This window comes from Mustela nivalis, assembly GCF_964662115.1.
Source record: "Mustela nivalis genome assembly, chromosome: 12".
Classification (NCBI taxonomy): domain Eukaryota; kingdom Metazoa; phylum Chordata; class Mammalia; order Carnivora; family Mustelidae; genus Mustela; species Mustela nivalis.
In genome coordinates, this window is record NC_139031.1 from 69188153 (window position 1) to 69206495 (window position 18343).

Consider the following 18343-nt stretch of genomic DNA (forward strand, 5'->3'; position numbering starts at 1 on the left):
ATAGCCTCCTAAGAAGTCTTCATATTCAACAAACAAATCCTCTACCTGGTTTTCAATTTTTAAGCATATCATGACTCTTCTTGGCCCTTTGTCCAAAGACTTTTAAGAATCAGTTTGTCAAGTTCCACAAAAATAAGGTTCGAATTGAATTTATAATAAGATTGAATTTATAGATCAGTTTGCAAAGAAAACCACTCCATTTATTTAGGTCTTCTCCAATATCTCTCACTGCATTTTGTACTTACATGAAGTAGTATTTTTCTGTAGAAGTCTTACACAGTTTTTGTTAGACTTATTCCTAGGGATTTAACATTTCTTTTTTTTTTTAAGATTTTATTTATTTATTTGACAGAGAGAGATCACAAGTAGGCAGAGAGGCAGGCGGAGAGAGAGGAAGGGAAGCAGGCCCCCTGTTGAGCAGAGAGCCTGATGCGGGACTTGATCCCAGGACCCTGAGATCATGACCTGAGCCGAAGGCAGAGGTTTTAACCCACTGAGCCACCCAGGCGCCTGGGATTTGACATTTCTTGATTGTAAATGATACCTCTTTAAACTTTCATTTTCTAAGTTTTTTTTTTTAACATAAGGAAGGAAATTGGCTTTTGTATATTGACTTTATATTCAACATTACTTAATGTTCCTATTGATTTTAATAATGTGTCTATACATGATCTTGGATTTCCTACATACATAATCATATTATCTGTGAGTCAATGACATCTTAATTTAATTTTTAATAATCTTTAAACCTTTTCCTGGCATTATGCCACTAAGATCTCCAGTACAATACTGACAGAAGTGATGATACAACATTTTTTTGCTTTGAATATCAAAGGAAAGCTTTCACTGATTTACCACTAGGTATGATACTTACAGATTAGGGAAATTTATAGATTGAGGAAATCTCCATCTATTCATACTTTGCTAAAAGTTCTCTCTAAAATCATTAAAAATGTTGCAATTTATCAAGTGCTTCTGCATCTAATGAAATGATTGTACGGTTTTTCTCCATCTCAATGTGGCAAATCACATTAACTTCTTTTTTTTTTTTTTTTTTAAAGATTTTATTTATTTATTTGACAGAGAGAAATCACAAGTAGTCGGAGAGGCAGGCAGAGAGAGAGAGGGAAGCAGGCTCCCTGCTGAGCAGAGAGCCCGATGCGGGACTCGATCCCAGGACCCTGAGATCACGACCTGAGCCGAAGGCAGCGGCTTAACCCACTGAGCCACCCAGGCGCCCCTCACATTAACTTCTTAATGTTAAAATCCAACCTTCAATTTCTGGGACAAATGCAACTTAGTCACAAGATAGTCTCTTTATATATTGCTGGGTTTTATAATATTTATAATATTTATATTTTATAATAAAATATTTAATTTTACAAAATTTAGAAAATTTAGAATATTTAGAAATGTTTCTATAACATATAGAAATATATAATATTTATATAATATTTAGAATAGTAATGTTTAGAATTTTTGTCTTGAGTAAAGTTTGCCTTTAATTTTTCATATTGTCCTTAATATATTTTATCAAGGTTAGTGCTAATGTCATAAAACAAGCTGGAAAATGTTCCCTCTTTTTCTATTCTATTTGAGAGTCTGTGAAATAGTGAAAGCATACCAGTTTAATCGAAAGGATTTAATATAGGGAATTGTGTAGACAAGTATTAGAGAACCAAAAAGGCAAAGGGGGAACTTTGGTAACACAGAGATAGTAAATACCACCCCTAGGATGAAGAAAGGAAGGAAGGAGTTTGGGTTATTAAAAACTACAGACTTGGGAGATGGACTAACAAAGCTGGGATCCAGAGTTTGGAGGAGAGGAACTACACAGCTGTGCAGATACTTCAGGCGTCGCACAAAAGAATTACAGTCAGGGTTTAGTTCTCTTGGAAAAGTTGTTTTACTTCTAGTTAGTCTTACAGAAACTATCTCTTTCTTAAGATATTTCACTTCTACCTATGAGAAAATTATCTTAATGTACTGAATTTGTTGGGACAAGACTCTTCAGCACCATATGTAAACCTACACCATCCATAATGCAAATAGTACTCTCTGCATGTCAGGGAGCCACTGGCTGTTTTCCAAAAATTTGCTGAGTTCTTTCATTCCTTTATGTCTCCTTTCTTACTTTCTATAATTTCAATGTGATTTCAAGAGTATCATGATAAATGCATACAATCAATAAACTAACTTTAACTAGCAATCATATATAAAATTAGCTTTTTAGTTACAGATTGTTTTAATATCTATTGAATTATTCACTATAGAATAAAAATTATTATAAAATTCATTTGTAATTTTAAATATTTATTATATGTCTCATTTTAATATCAATATTTGTTTTATAGGTTCAAAGGAGAAAATTAAACATGAAAATTAAAATTGAGTTATAATCATGTATTGATGTAAAACATACCAGTAAAAAAGATGTCTGAAAAGGAGGGTACTTCAGAAGAGCTAGAAGATACCACTAGTCAACTTAGGACAGAATCTACATCATGGGCAATGGAACCTGAATTTATTAAAGAAACATCAAATTCATTAGCGGAACCTTATGTTGGGAAACCTTCCAACCAGATTTGTGAAACAAATCCTAGAAATGATGAATTAGGCATACATGATGATGCATCAACACTGTCCCTTGAAAATAAGTCTAAGAGAGATGAAGAACAAAGGAAAACTCTTCAATTTTCTGATACAATCACTACATATAAAAGCTTGCAGTTGAAAAGTGATATTCCACAAAGTCCACCATTATCAGTAACAGGGATGGTCGCTGGGTATCAGGCTTTCCCTGGCTTCTTATCTCATGAAACATTAGAAACAATTAGTCCACAGCTCTCTGAAGAGTATCAGAAAGGACTAGATTTAGGATCAGATAACTTTACAGTTAACCTCAAGGCCAAGGGTTTACAAGAATTCCCTAAGGACATTTTAAAAATCAAATATGTAAAATACCTATATTTGGACAAGAACCATATCAAAAGTTTTAAAGGGGCAGACTCAGGTGACCTGTTGGGACTTGAAATTCTGTCCTTGCAAGAAAATGGGTTATCATCACTTCCACCTGAAATTCAGTTACTTCATAATTTAAGGATATTAAATGTCAGTCACAATCAAATATCACATATACCTAAAGAAATATCACATCTTAGGAATATCAGGCAACTCTTTTTTAATGACAATTACATTGAGAATTTTCCTTCTGGCTTAGAAAGTCTTGGAAACTTGGAAATTTTAAGTCTGGCTAAAAATAAGTTAAGTCATATACCAGATACTCTGTCTAGTTTTAAAAACTTGAAGGTTCTCAATCTGGAATATAATCAGTTAACAATATTTCCTAAAGTTCTGTGCTTCCTTCCAAAGTTAATTTCACTAATCCTTACTGGAAACCTGATAAGCAGTTTGCCAAAAGAAATTAGGGAGCTTAAAAATCTAGAAAACCTTCTGCTGGATCATAATAAACTTACTTTTTTGGCTGTGGAAATTTTTCAATTGTTCAAGATGAAAGAGCTCCAACTAACTGACAATAAACTGGAAGTTATTTCACACAAAATCGAGAATTTTAAGGAACTCAAAATTCTAATACTTGATAAAAATCTATTGAAAGAAATTCCAGAGAAAATTTCCCACTGCATAATGTTGGAATGTCTTAGCCTTAGTTATAATAAATTAACGGGACTTCCTAAGAACATCTATAAGCTCAAAAATTTAAGAGAACTCTATGTAAACAAAAATAATATAGTGAGAATACCTGAAGATATCTCACATCTTCATAATATTTTCATTCTAGAATTTTCAGGAAATATAATCACAGATGTTCCCATTGAAGTGAAAAATTGCAAAAAAATAACTAAAGTTGAATTGAGTTATAATAAAATAATGTATTTTCCAGTAGGTTTGTGTGCTTTAGATTTTCTTAATTATTTGAATTTTAATGGAAATTATATTTCAGAAATACCTGTAGATATATCTTTTAGTAAACAACTACTTAATTTAGAGTTAAATAAAAATAAACTACTCAAATTTTCTGAACACTTATGTTCTCTTATTAATCTTGAATATCTGGATCTTGGTGAAAACCAAATAAGGAAAATTCCACCATCTATCTCCAATATGGTATCACTCCATGTTCTTATTTTATGCTGTAATAAATTTGAAGCTTTCCCTATAGAAGTGTGTACTTTAGAAAATCTGCAAGTACTTGATCTTTCAGTAAACCAAATACAGAATATCCCTTCAGATATCTGTAACCTAAAAAGAATCCAGAAATTTAACATCTCAAGCAATCAATTTATATATTTTCCTATTGAACTGTGCCAACTTCAATCATTGGAAGAGCTGAATATAAGTCAGATGAATGGAAGAAAGGTAAGAGACCGATATTTGGGGCTTTGGAGGGAATTTGGCACTGGAGGGGATTAGAATCTAAATTGTAGTATATGTGTGTTTTAAATTTAGCTGGAATATTTTATTTTTTAAAGAAATAGGGGTTTTTTTAAACCCCAAACATGGTATTTAATTATTTATTTTATTTTAAAAGATTTTATTTGTTTATTTGACAGAGAGAGATCACAAGTAGGCAGAGAGGCAGGCAGAGAGAGAGAGAGAGGAGGAGGAAGCAGGCTCCCCGCTGAGCAGAGAGCCCGATGCGGGACTCGATCCCAGGATCCCAAGACCATGACCTGAGCCGAAGGCAGCGGCTTAACCCACTGAGCCACCCAGGCGCCCCCCAAACATGGTTTTAAAGTATATTTCTCAACAGGAAAGCTTCGTAGGAAAGTATTTTATTAAAATGAAATTACAAGGAACTAAAGTTGACAATTTTGTAGATTTCTTTTTATTTCAGTTTAATTGTAAAAGGAGTTTTAAAGTTATGAATTATAATGTAAACACATTATTGAAAATTTAGGAAATTGAGAAATGAAATTTTAAAAAATCATTCCAGAAGCTTACCATTGTAATGTAACTATTGGTCAATGATCATACGTTGATACACCTTACTTTTACTATTTTTTTTATGTTTATGGTTTTATAAGCAAGTATAAAAAGATTCTACATTCAATTTTAATTTTAGTTTCTTCTCTTTTCACTTAATATAAGCATTTCCCCATAATATAATATAAACTTCCCAATAATTGTTATAGCTAATACATGATATATGTAACTAATCATCTTTTGTTAAGTATTTAGGGATGCTGTAATTTTTCATCATCATATTTAATGCTGTGATGAACTGCTTCATAAACATAACCTTTTCCACATTTTACTATTTCCTTAGAGAATTTTCCTTAAAGAATTGCTAGATCAACATGAATAAATGTTCTTATAGTTTAGCTTCTTATTTTACTTGAACTGTAAGAATGAATTTTATGGAAATAGTTTTTAAAAATCCAACATTGCGGATTTATATTAAGATCTTAGTAAACTAATGAAAAGAACCTTAGACCTATTATCTGGCTATGTTTAATTTGGCCATTATAGTTGAAATAAGCCCTCTGATAGAGACTGGACTACTATTTAGAACAAGTTTTCCCAAAGTCTGTTCTTAAAAACATCTAGTCCCATGAACTTCTTTAAAAGGGGGGTTGGTGGTTCATGTGATTAAATAGCTTTGAGAAGCACTGGTTCCTCCTCTGATAGAATCACAGTGAATGTTAATGTATTAAAAGTTCAGAAGAGTCCTGTACTAAAGAAATTCGTTTGTCTCTAACTCACATTTCTCAAACTTACTTACCCTTTTAAACCTAACAGCTGCTATGTAGTGCATTTTCAGAAAGCTACTCCAGGGAATACTTGCTTAAGTAGCTGGAATTGAAAATGATATGTGTGTTTTTCAAGTTGTTATTGCGCTAAAAGACACTTTTTGTTCTGCGTTATAATCATCAACTAATTCCTTGGCTGATTTATAATCCTCTTTCTCCTTCTGTATCTTACTGTGCAAGTCTACAAGATTATGACCTTAATTCTTCTCTTAACTTCTTACCATGCTATGCAAGTAGTCCTCAAATTTGTATAACTGGAGCTGATCTCTCATCACTGTGTTAGTCCCGCAGTTCCCAGTCTCCTTGGAAATTATTTGTTCTTTTACTGTCTCAAGCTCAACAGGACTTCAAACTCATCTTTCTTTTCACTGTAAATCCCTTCACAACTTCTCCATTTCTGTTTGTGATGTCACTTTCTTCAGACCTACCAATCTAGAAATCATGGAATCATCTTTCTATCCTTTCCATCACTTGTTATACTGAAAATTACACCAAAATTGTCTCATTTTTCCTCTGAGAAAGCTCTTGAATCTACTCCTTCATTTTTCAGTGTTACTATCTCCAACCTGGTCCATGGTGATCACTCACCTTATGCCTAGACTACTCTAGGAGCCTTTTGACTATTCTCCTGGATTCAGTATCCTTTCTTTCATCAGGACTTGTCAAAGTTATTAGATTTCATTACAAAGAACTGTTCTCAGGAATCCAGATTGCTTATCTATTGCCTACTCATGGCATGTGGTTGCCAAAGGCACCAGTCCCCATCATTACAATCCTGCTTCAAAGGTCACCAAATGGGGGCGCCTGGATGGCTCAGTTGGTTGAGCAACTGCCTTCGGCTCAAGTCATGATCCTGGGGTCCCGGAATCGAGTCCCACATCGGGCTTGCTCCTCGGCAGGGAGTCTGCTTCTCCTGCTGACCTACTCTCATGCTCTCTTTCTCTCTCAAATATATAAATAAAATCTTTAAAAAAAAAGAAAAGTCACCAAATGGGAGCACCTGGCTGGCTCAGTGGTAGAGCATGTTGTGACTCCTGATCTCAGGTTCTGAGTTCAAAGCCCCATGTTGGGTATAAGTCTTACTTAAAAAGAAGAGGAAAAGAACATAAAAAACTAATGATGTACTATATGTTGGCTAACCAAACATAATAATTAAGAAGAAAAGATCACAAGAACAGAAAAAAAATTTTTTTAAAGAAAGAAGAAAAAAAGAAAAAGAGTAGGCAACCATGTAAAATAAAGCTGGATACCCTTAAAAAAAAAAATCATCAGATGGAAAAACGATTTCTAAGAACTCTTCTCAAAAAATATATATGATTCGAAAGATCACTTTGACAAACAGTTTGGGGTAGAGGTAAGATGCCCAAATGATTAATTTATAACAGCAGATAGTCACTAAAACATTAACCTAAAGAAAATGAGTTCAGATTAATCACAGGGCTTTTATTTCACTAAGTGGAGAGGGCCCAACATGAATTTTCCTTCTGTAGTACCTCTATTATCATATGGTTCTTAGGTACATCCTCTAATAAATGTTGAGCAAATAGTATAAGAATATTATGTTTTTTTTTTAAAGATTTTATTTATTTATTTGACAGACAGAGATCACAAGTAGGCAGAGAGGCAGGCAGAGAGAGAGAGAGAGAGAGAGAGAGAGAGAGAAAGGGAAGCAGGCTTCCTGCGGAGCAGAGAGCCCGATGTAGGGCTCGATCCCAGGACCCTGAGATCATGACCCGAGCCGAAGGCAGCAGCCCAAACCACTGAGCCACCCAGGCGTCCCAAGAATATTGTTTTAAATTAAGTCAGCTCACCTGTCTTCAGCTGACTCCTGTGTCCTAGGCCAACCATCAAGGGCTGCCTTGCCCGGTTGCACATTCTTTCTCCAAACATATCTGCCGCTGCTTCCTATCACCTGTTTTTACTGTTCAGCTTCTTACTGGCTTGTAACTTTCATTCAATCTTATTCATTCTTAAGAGTCACTATTCATTCTATTCGAGTCCTATCTGCTAGCTGAAGCTTTCTTTTAGCTCTCTGATTTGTGCTGATATATATTCTCTAAACTTCCACAAAGCTGTTATTGTACTCTTTATTTTGGCACTGGATTACCTGTTGTTTAATACTCTTTCCTGGTGGTTTACTATGTGTATATTTTGTCCCCTGAATTAAAATTTAATCTCCTTGAAGTTAGGGGCTGTTTTCTTTTCTTTTCCTTTACATTTAGTATTTATTTATTTTAGGGAATGAGAGATAGAGAGAGAGAGAGGGAGAGAGCACGCACAAGAAGAGGGAAGGGTAGAGGGACAGGGAGAGAGAGAATCCTCAAGTAGATTCCATGCTGTGCATGGAGCCTGACTCAGGGTTCTATCTCACATCCTGAATTTATGACCTGAGCCGAAATCAAGAGTTGGATGCTTAACTGACTGAGCCACCCAGCAACCCCTTGGGACTGTTTCTTATGCTTCTTTTATATATAGAAGAACACTGAGCACATTATTCAGCATTTATCTTGTTGTTTGGTTATCTCAGAGGGATCCATTTATTCAAAATTCTTTGGTTCATTTGTAGAGCTTCCTTTATTTCAAAAGCCACTTGTGATGGCCATATTTTCTCTGAATATGTGCATTTGTTCTTCACCATAGCAGGGTATCTTAATTCCTGTTATTTTGTGACACTTTTTGTACTAGGAGTTTTTTGAGGCCATAATGCCAAGCTGTGTGAGTCCATTCTACAGGGGTTTATGGAGCACTTACTTAAAGTGCATCTTGATTGGGAACATGTACACAAAAAAGTATAAAAAATGACATAATGGGGGCACCTGGGTGACTCTGCCTTTGGCTCAGGTCATGATCCCAGGATCCTGGGATCAAGCTCCACATCGGGCTTTCTGCTCAGCAGGGAGCCTGCTTCCCCCCATCTCTCTGCTCTCTGCCTGCCTCTCTGCCTACTTGTGATCTCTGTCAAATAAATGAATAAAATCTTTTTAAAAATGACATCATGTCATTTAAAAACCAAAGGAAAATACACACAAGAGACTAATAAAAAGCACTGTTGATGAGAAAAGGAATAAAAATATCAAATGTGGGATGAATAGTTGGGAAAGACTTCAGTGTCTCAAAGCAGGTCATATTCAAGGAGGGAAGAAAGGGATAGTGGTAAGGAACACTAAGTGCTGGAGAGTGAGGAAAGCAGGTTAATAAGCCATGTAGTTAAATTGGTAGCATTGGTCAGACTGGGGAGGTACTTGGATGTCATGCAATATATTATGGATTTCAGCAAGGAAGGAAGTCACAAAGAATTTGTGACATAGTGAAAATATCCCTTTTTGGGGCGCCTGGGTGGCTCAGTGGGTTAAAGCCTCTGCTTTCGGCTCAGGTCATGGTCTCAGGGTCCTGGGATGGAGCCCTGCACCGGGCTTTCTGCTCAGCAGGGAGCCTGCTTCCTCCTCTCTCTTCCAGCCACTCTGCCTGCTTGTGAGCTGTCTGTCAAATAAACAAATAAATAAATACCTTAAAAAAATCCCTTTTTAAGACCCCAAAACCATCCTTTCATTTGATTTTAGACAAAGTTTTAGTCATAGAAATATTTATTTAAAATGTAATTGTTTAATTTTTATTACAGTTAACAAGACTTCCAGAAGAACTGTCTACTATGACTCAACTTAAAAGACTTGATATCTCAAATAATGCAATCAGAGAGATTCCAAGAAATATAGGGGAATTGAGAAGTTTGGTTAGTTTAAACGCACACAACAATCAAATAAGTTATCTGCCACCATCTTTTCTATGTTTAAATGATCTCCAGCAACTAAACTTGAGTGGTAAGTGCCAAGTGTAATCAATAAGCATAATCAATGAATATTCATGTCTAGGTTGCAAATTTTGCTGAAAAGACAGAAAAGCAGCCAACATAATGCATTAAGTGCTCATTGGAAGGAAATGGCTTTCTTAGGTACAGAAAATAAGAGCAAAGCATAAGGTCCACTTGCTTTCCTGAAAGAGGTTATAACCCACCTTGGGGAACCTTAACATGTGAGTAAGAGAGATAATGACAGGCAGAAAGACAGAGGCAGTATGGTGGGGTGAGAGCACAAGAGAATGCTTGCCGTAGTTCTGGGAGTGTTGGGAAGACTATACAGATCGTGGTTCATGCTGCTGGTGGGTAAGAGTGTTGCTGGGACAACAGTAAAAGAAAAACAGTCAAGAAACCCACAGAAGTAGGTTCGGAGCTAAGAGACAATCCCTAAACAATTAGTATGCTACAAGTCACCAGCTTTTACCGCCAGATTTGAAGTTAGAAGGGCTGAGTTCAAATCTCATTTAGTCTGCTTTTTCCATTTATAAAGTGAAGCTAACCAGAATACTCATGCTATGGATTTGGTGTCAAACTGAATGAGATTTTGAAAGCAGGTAACATACTGTGAAAGCATCATTCAAGCAAAAAATGTTTATATACTCTTGTGAATTAATTTTGTCACTAGTGAATTTAGGAAGGCTGAAAACATTGAACCTCAGTGTTTTCATCAGCAACACCGATAAGCAGTAACTTCTGCTTGTTCATAGACTTGTGGAAATAGCTTCACAAATGTGAGGTAATACACCAATGAAAGGGATTTAGAGATTGATTCCTTTCTTTCCTCAGAGCACAGGCTTTGGAGTAGCCCAGATCTTAGAATTCTAGCTCCATCATTCAATAGGAAGTTTCTTTTTTCTTTATGTTAATCTTCTGTTGTTTTCTAATCTGGAAATGAAAATAATTTCTATTCTTTAAACTATGAGGATTAAATGGTTAATCACTAAGCACAGAAAGAGATACAGGTTTTAAACAGATGTGAGAACTTCTCTCCAAGGAGCCAAAATAACAAATGAAAGGAATGTAGACTGACAGGATAACTACTTGTGGTTGTCCTTGTGGAGGACAGACAGTTCTCTTGCCTCATAGTTCTCTCTGCAGGCACTGATAATGCTATCAGTCAGGCTTTCCTCTTCTCCTACCTGTAAGATAGCTAGTTACATTATCGTTGTTGTATCTATTGTTTACAGACGACATCCGTTCTGATAGGTCAATGCTTGGGCCAAACAAGTTGCTAAATATTTTGAAAAGCACCACTGCTCACAAGTACTAAAGTAACAGCTGCTGAAAGGATTCCTACCTATAGCCCCTCTCTCTTTATCTCTCACTCTCTGCCCTTCGTTGTTGCCAGTTTTTAAAAACACCTTTTTCTGAAGTATAAATATATGCTGAAAAAAGTACACATTGTATCAAGAAATTAAGATTAAAAGTAGAATTACCATATAATCCAGCAATTCCATTTCTGGGTATTTATCCAAAGGAAAAGAAAAGAGTAACTCAAAAAGAAGTATGCACCCCAATGTTTATTGCAGTATCATTTACCTAAGTGTCCATCAATGGATGGATGGATGGATGAAGAAAATATGGTGTAAAAAAAAAGAAAATGTGGTGTATATATATACACACATACACACACGCACAAACACACACACGATGGAGTATTATTTAGCCATAAAAAGAAGGAACTTTTGTCATTTGCAACAACATGGATGGACCTTGAGGGCATTTTGTTAAGTGAAATAAGCCAGACAAAGACAAATACTACAGAATACAGGATTTCACTTATATGTGGAATCTAAACAGAAGTAAACTCATAGATACAGAGAACAGACTGGTGGTTACCACAGGGGAGTACAGCATGATGACTACAGTTAATAATACTTTTTGTATTATCTCAAAGTTGCTAAAAGAATAGACACTAAGAGTTCTCATTGCCAAAAAACCCTGTATGTTGTAATGGATGTTAACTAGACTTACTATATTGATCATTTTGCAATATATACAAATACTGAATCATTGTTATATACCTGCAGCTAATGTTATATGTCAGTTATCAATTATCTCCCAATTTTAAAAGAAGTTCATACTGTAAGATTATAGCTCAATAAATTTCTACACACTAAAGAAACCCATAATTTTAGGACCTAGATCAAGAGATAAGACATTCCCAGAAACCAGAAACCCCATCTTGTACCTTTCCAGTCACTTCTTGCCGTTCTCTTAACCAAGGGTAAACACTATCATGAGTTCCAATAGTGTGTCTTAAATGAAATAATAAAATATATACTCTTATATCTGGCTTCTTTCACTTAACATTATGTTTGTGAAATTCACTCATACTACTCTGTGTAGTTGTGAAACATTCACTCTGAATAATATACTGAATATACTGAATATACTCTGAATATACTTTGCTTTACTTATTCTGCTGTTGATGAACATTTAGTAGAAAAGCAATTATTTTCTTGTGATCAGATAACAAACTCCTTATGATTTCAATCCTTTTAAATTTTTTGGGACCAACTTTATGGCTTAGCATATAGGGTACCTTGATAAACACACATATACTCTTTCAAAAGTATATTCTGAAAGAGTTAGCTTCAGTGCTTTATGAATATCATATAAGTCCAGGTTGTGGATAATTTTGCTGGTATCTTCTGTCTTTACTGGTTTGTTGTCTTAAAGTGTTAAAATCCAAAACTATGGTTGTGGAATTATATATTTTTGGCTTTAATTGTCAATTATTTTCATGTATTTTGAGGAACTATTATTAGAAAAATGCACATATATGATTATCATGACTTTCAGTTCTAATGAATTTTTTTAATTATCTGAAATCCCCAAATGCCCCTCTTTATCCCCAGTAATAATCTTTATTTTGAGGATAAAATAAAGAAGATAACCACTCCAGGCTTTTTACACTTGCTGTTCTCATGGTACATCTTTACTATCATTTTACTTTCAACATATGTGTCTTTATATTTAAAGTACATCCCTGGTAGACAGCACCTGTGTTTTTATGCTCAAAATGCATCTCTTATAGACAGTATATATAGTTCGGCCTTGCTTTTTCATCCTTTAATGGCAATCTCTGCCTTTTAATTGGGATATTTAGTCAGTTAACATTTAAGGTAATTATTGGAGTAGTAGGAATTATTTGTTTTTAAAGATTTTATTTATTTACTTGAGAAAGAAAGAGACAGCATGAGTGGGGGAGGAGGCAAATGGAGAGGGAGAAGCAGACTTCCTGCTAAGCAGAGAGCCCATCATGGAGCTCAATTCCAGGACCCCAAAGATCATGACCTGAGCCAAAGGCAGATGCTTAGCCATCTGGGTCACCCAAGCACACCAGTATAGTTGGATTTAGATCAGACATTTCACCAGTTGTTTTCTGTTTCTCCCCATGTTAACTCTTTTTCTGTCTCCATGTTGAATGAGGTTTTTTGTTTGTTTTTGTTTTTGGTTGCTTTCCAGATCTTCTCATCTTTGGTTTTTAGCAGTTTGACTATGCTGTGCCTAAGTGTATTTTTTTTTTTAATTATAATTAAGGTGAAATTCACACAATCTAAAACTAACAGTTTTAAAGTGAACAACTGATGGCATTTAGCACATTAACTAGGTAGCATAATATACCATTAATTGTATCTAGTTCCAAACATTCGTCAATTCCAAAGGAAACAATTACTCATTAAGCAGGTGCTCTTTCTTCTCCCCTTCTTTCTCCCTCTGGTAACTTACAATGCATATTGTATCTCTGTAGACATACTTAATACCATGGATATGTCATATGAAGAGAACTGTACAATAAATGACTTCTTTAGACTGGCTTTTTTTCACTTAGCATAAGGTTTTCAAGCTTCATCTATATTGTACCTTGTATCACTAGTCCATTCCTTTTATGGCTGAATAATATTACACTCTATAAATCCTCTATACTTTGATGATCCATTCATCCTCTGATGGACATTTGGGTTACTTTCACCTTTTGGCTATTGTGAATAGTGCTCTTATGAACACGTACACACATGTGTTTATTTCAGTACATTTTCAGTTCTTTAAGTTATATCCCTAGAGATAGAATTCCGATGTCATATGGTAATTTTATGTTTAATTTTTTGAGGAACTGTCAAATTGTTATTCACAGAGGTAGAACCATTTTACATTCTCACCATGAATGTACAATGATTCTAATTTCTCCATATCCTTTTCAATATTGTTGTTTTACATCATTTTGGATTACAGTTATGCTAGTGAATGTAAGTGGTATCTCATTGAGGGTTTGATATGAATTTCCCTAATGACTAAGGATTTGAGCATCTTTTTTAGGTGCTTTTTGGCCACTTGTATATTTTTTTGAGAACTGTATATTGAATTCCTTTGCCCATTTTAATTTTAATTTTATATTTTAAAAGATTTTATTTGCTTATGGGGGTGGGGAGGCAGAGGGAGACAGACAAGCAGACTCTGTGCTGAGCTCTGAGCCTGTCACAAGCCCCAATCTCAGGACCCTGAGATCATGGCCTAAGCAGAAATCAAGAGTCAGACACCTCACCTGCTGAGCCACCCAGGCACCTGTCCTTTGCCCATTTTTAAATTGGGCTTTAATTGGGTTATTTTGTTGTTGAGTTAAAGAGTTCTTGATATATTCTGAATAGTAGACCCTTATTAGATACATGTTTTACAATTATTTACTCCCATTCTATGGGTTGTCTTTCCTTCTTGATAATGTCCTTTGATACATAAAAGTTTTAAAGTTTGATGAAGTCCAATTAGCTATTTTTTCTTTTCTTGCTCCTGTTTTTGGTGTCATATCTACTAATCCATTATCAAAATCTAAGGACATTAAGACTTCTCCCTTATGTTTTAAGAGTTTTTATAATTTTATCTCATATTTAAATTGTTGATTCATTTTGAATTAATCTTTATGGTGTGAGGTAGGGATCCACATTAATTCTTTTGCATGAAAATCTCTAGTTATTCTAACATCATTTTCTGAAAAGATTATTTTTCCGGGACGCCTGGGTGGCTCAGTTGGTTGAGCAGCTGCCTTCCGGTCAGGTCGTGATCCCAGCGTCCTGGGATCGAGTCCCACATCGGGCTCCTTGCTCGGCAGGGAGTCTGCTTCTCCCTCTGCCTCTGCCTGCCATTCTGTCTGCCTGTGTTCACGCGCTCTCTCTCTGACAAATAAAAAAATCTTTAAAAAAAAAAAAAAAGATTATTTTTCCCCTTTGCATGGTCTGAGAACCCCTGTCAAAAATTAATTGGCCATAATATATGGAATTATTCCTGGACTCTCAATTCTGTTCCATTGGTCGTTGAACTTATGCCAATCTCATACTGGGTTTGTTTTTTTTTTTTAAGTTTTTCTTTAAATTCCAGTTAGTTAACACACAGCGTAATATTAGTTTCAGGTATAAAATACAGTGATTCAAACCTTTCATACATCACCCGGTGCTCACCACAAGTGCAATCCTTAATCCCAACACCTGCTTAACCCACCCCCCACCCATCTCCCTTCTGGTAACCATCAGTTTGTTCTCTGTTTGTTTCTTGGTTTGTCTCTCTTTCTCTCTTTTCCCCCTCTTTGCTTGTTTGTTTTGTTTCTTAAATTTCACATATGAGTGAAGTCATATGGTGTCTTTCTCCGATTCATTTCACTTAGCATAAGACTTTCTAGCTTCATCCAGGTCACTGCAAGATTTCATTATTTTTTATGGCTGAGTAATAATCCTGTGTGTGTGTGTGTGTGTGTGTGTGTGTGTGTACCACATCTTCTTTATCTATTCATTAGTTGATGGACATTTGGGCTGCTTCCACAATTTGGCTACTGTAAATAACGCTGCTGCTATAAACATCAGGGTGCATGTATCCCTCTGAATTACTATTTTTGTATTCTTAGGGCAAATACTAGTAGTGCAACTGCTGTCTCGTAAAGTAGTTCTATTTTTAACTTTTTGAGGAATCTCCATACTGTTTTCCAGAGTGGCTGTACCTGTTTACATCACCACCAATAGTGTACAAGGGTTCCCCTTTCTCTACAACCTCATCGACACTTGTTGTTTCCTGGTGTTGTTGATTTCTGACAGGTGCTAAACTGTTGGCTGTGCAGTTTTTCCAGCACCATTTGTTGACGGGACTGTTCTTTTTCCATTGGGTATTTTTTCCTGCTTTGGTGAAAAATTGGCCATTTAATTGTGGGTTCATTTCTGGGTTTTCTATTCTGTTCTATTGATCTATATGTTTATTTTTTGTGCCAGTACCTCACTCTGTAGACTACTACAGCTTTGTAATATAACTTGAAGTCTGGAATTGTGATGCCTCCAGATTTTTCTTTTTCAAGGTTGCTTTGGCTATTTGGGGTGTTTTTGCTTCCATACAAATTTTAGGATTGTTCTAGCTCTATGAAAAAATGCTGTTGGTATTTTAATAGGGATTGCATTAAATCTGTAGATTGCTTTGGGTAGCGTAGACATTATAACAATACTTGCTCCTCCAAACCATGAGCACAGAACGTCTTTTCCATCTCTTTGTGTCATTTTCAATTTCTTCCATCAGTGTTTTATAGTTTTCAGAGTAAAGGTATTTCAGCTCTTTGGTTAGGTTTATTCTTAAGCATCCTATTGTTTTGGGTGCAACTGTAAGTGGGACTGATTTCTTAATTTTGCTTTCTGATGCTTATTTGTGTATAGAAATGCAACAGATTACTGTATGCTGATTTTGTCATAGTGTTTTGGTCACTGTAACTCTGTAGTAATTTTTGAAACAAGAAAATGTTCCAACTCTATTTTTCTTTTGCAAAATTGTTCTGTAATTTGGGCCCCTTGCAATTCTGTAAGAATTTAAGAATCTGGTTTTCCATTTCTGCAAAAAAAAAAAATTAGAATTATAATAAGTATTGCACTGAATCCCTAAATTCCTTGCTCAGATGCCAATCCATAAACACAAGAGGACTTTCCATTTATTTAGGTCTTAAGTCTTGAAACTCCTTGATTAAGTTTATTCCTACATAATTTTGATGGTATTGTAAGTGAAAACTGTTTTCTTAATTTCCCTTTTTGGATTGTTCATTGCTGGTATATAGAAATAAATGATTTTTGTGTGTTCATCTTGTATCCTACAACTTTGCTAGATTTGCTTATATGCTTTACTAGTTTCTGTGGACTCTTTGGGATTTTCTAAATAGTATCATGTCATCTGTAAATAGAAATAGTTTTACATGTTCCTTTCCACTCTGAATATCTTTTATTTCTTTTTCTTTTTGAATATCAGTGATGACAGCAGGCATCTTTGTCTTATGGCTATATTAGGGACAATTGTAAGGGGAAAGCTTTTAGTGTTTCACCTTTTAGTAGGATGTTAACTGTGGGTTAATCATCAATACCCTTTCTTAGGCTGCTTGGCTGACTTAGTCAGAGGAGTATGCAACTCTTGATTTTGGGGTTTTAAGTTCAAGCTTCACGCTGGGTTACAAACATTACTGAGAAAAAGAAAGCTTAAAAATACATACATACATACATATCCTTTCACATACTGAGGGAATTCCCTTCTATTCTAAATTTGTTGGTTTTTTTTTTTTTTTTGAGTGTTGAATTTTGTTCAGTGGATTTTCTGCACCAACTGAGATTATCATATTTTTTCATCCCTTTTTTCTCTTAATGTCATGTATTACACTCCCTGACTCTTGGTTTGGGGCTCAAGTCATGATCTCAGGTCATGAGATGGAGCCTGGTGTCAGTCTCTGTGCTCAGCTCTGAGTCTGCTTGCCATTCTGTTGATCACACAGACCAATCTTGGTATAATGTGGGAAGGAACTATACAAGGTGGTGAGTAATAAGAGGCATCATTGAGGGCTGACAGATAGCCCAAATTTGTTAAAGCAGGCCCAGATGATTTCATTGGTGAATTATATGAAGTATTTAAAGAAGGAATAATGCCAATTTCTAAAATCCCCTTTCATAAAAGTGATGATAACATTAAAAAACCAATGTGAGAAACAAACTGAGGGTTTTGTAGGGCAAGGGTGTGGGGGGTTGGGTGAGCTTGGTGGTGGGTATCATGGAGGCACGTTTTTGCATGGAGCACTAGGTGTGGTGCATAAACAATGAATTCTGGAGCACTGGAAAGAGAAAAAGAGAAGAGAGAAAATCCAAAAAAAAAAAAAATCCAATGTAATTCACCACATCAATAGAGTAAAGAAAAGTCATATAAACATCATACTAGATATGTAAAAGCCCATGACAAAATACAATATCATTTATGATCTTACAAAGCAAATGAGCAAGACCTCTTAGAAAATAAGGAATAGAAGGAACTTTCTCAACCTAAGAAACAGCATTTGCAAAAAGCTACAGCTAGTATCATACTCAATGGTAAAAGACTTAACTATTTTCCATTGTGATCAGGAATAAAACAAGGCTGCCCTTTCTCACTACTCCTCTTCAACATTATACTGTAAATCCTAACCAGTGCAACAACCACCACCACCACAACAACAAAAGAAATTATAAGTAAACATATTGGAGAGGAAGAAGGGGAAAAAATGATCTCTGATTATAAAGACAAATGGTCTAGGTAGAAAATCACAAAGGGGCGCCTGGGTGGCTCAGTGGGTTAAGCCGCTGCCTTCGGCTCAGGTCATGATCTCAGGGTCCTGGGATCGAGTCCCACATCGGGCTCTCTGCTCAGCAGGGGGCCTGCTTCCCTTCCTCTCTCTGTGATCTCT

General features: G+C 35.5%; 2 protein-coding genes across 4 annotated transcripts in view; one reads left to right on the top strand and one right to left on the bottom strand.

Moving 5' to 3' along the window:
- ANKIB1 (ankyrin repeat and IBR domain containing 1) overlaps nucleotides 1–18343 on the bottom strand; it is a 261525-nt gene that overhangs the window by 218222 nt on the left and 24960 nt on the right. The window lies entirely within an intron of this gene.
- Nucleotides 1–18343, top strand: part of LRRD1 (leucine rich repeats and death domain containing 1) — a 35362-nt gene that overhangs the window by 9785 nt on the left and 7234 nt on the right. For 2 of the 3 annotated variants that reach the window (XM_082692608.1, XM_082692609.1), the window contains exon 2: nucleotides 9391–9589. In XM_082692608.1, the coding sequence (XP_082548734.1) occupies nucleotides 9391–9589 (199 nt within the window). Of the gene's footprint in view, nucleotides 1–2354; nucleotides 4378–9390; nucleotides 9590–18343 lie in introns of all 3 variants that reach the window. The other variant, XM_082692607.1, reaches the window with a different exon arrangement.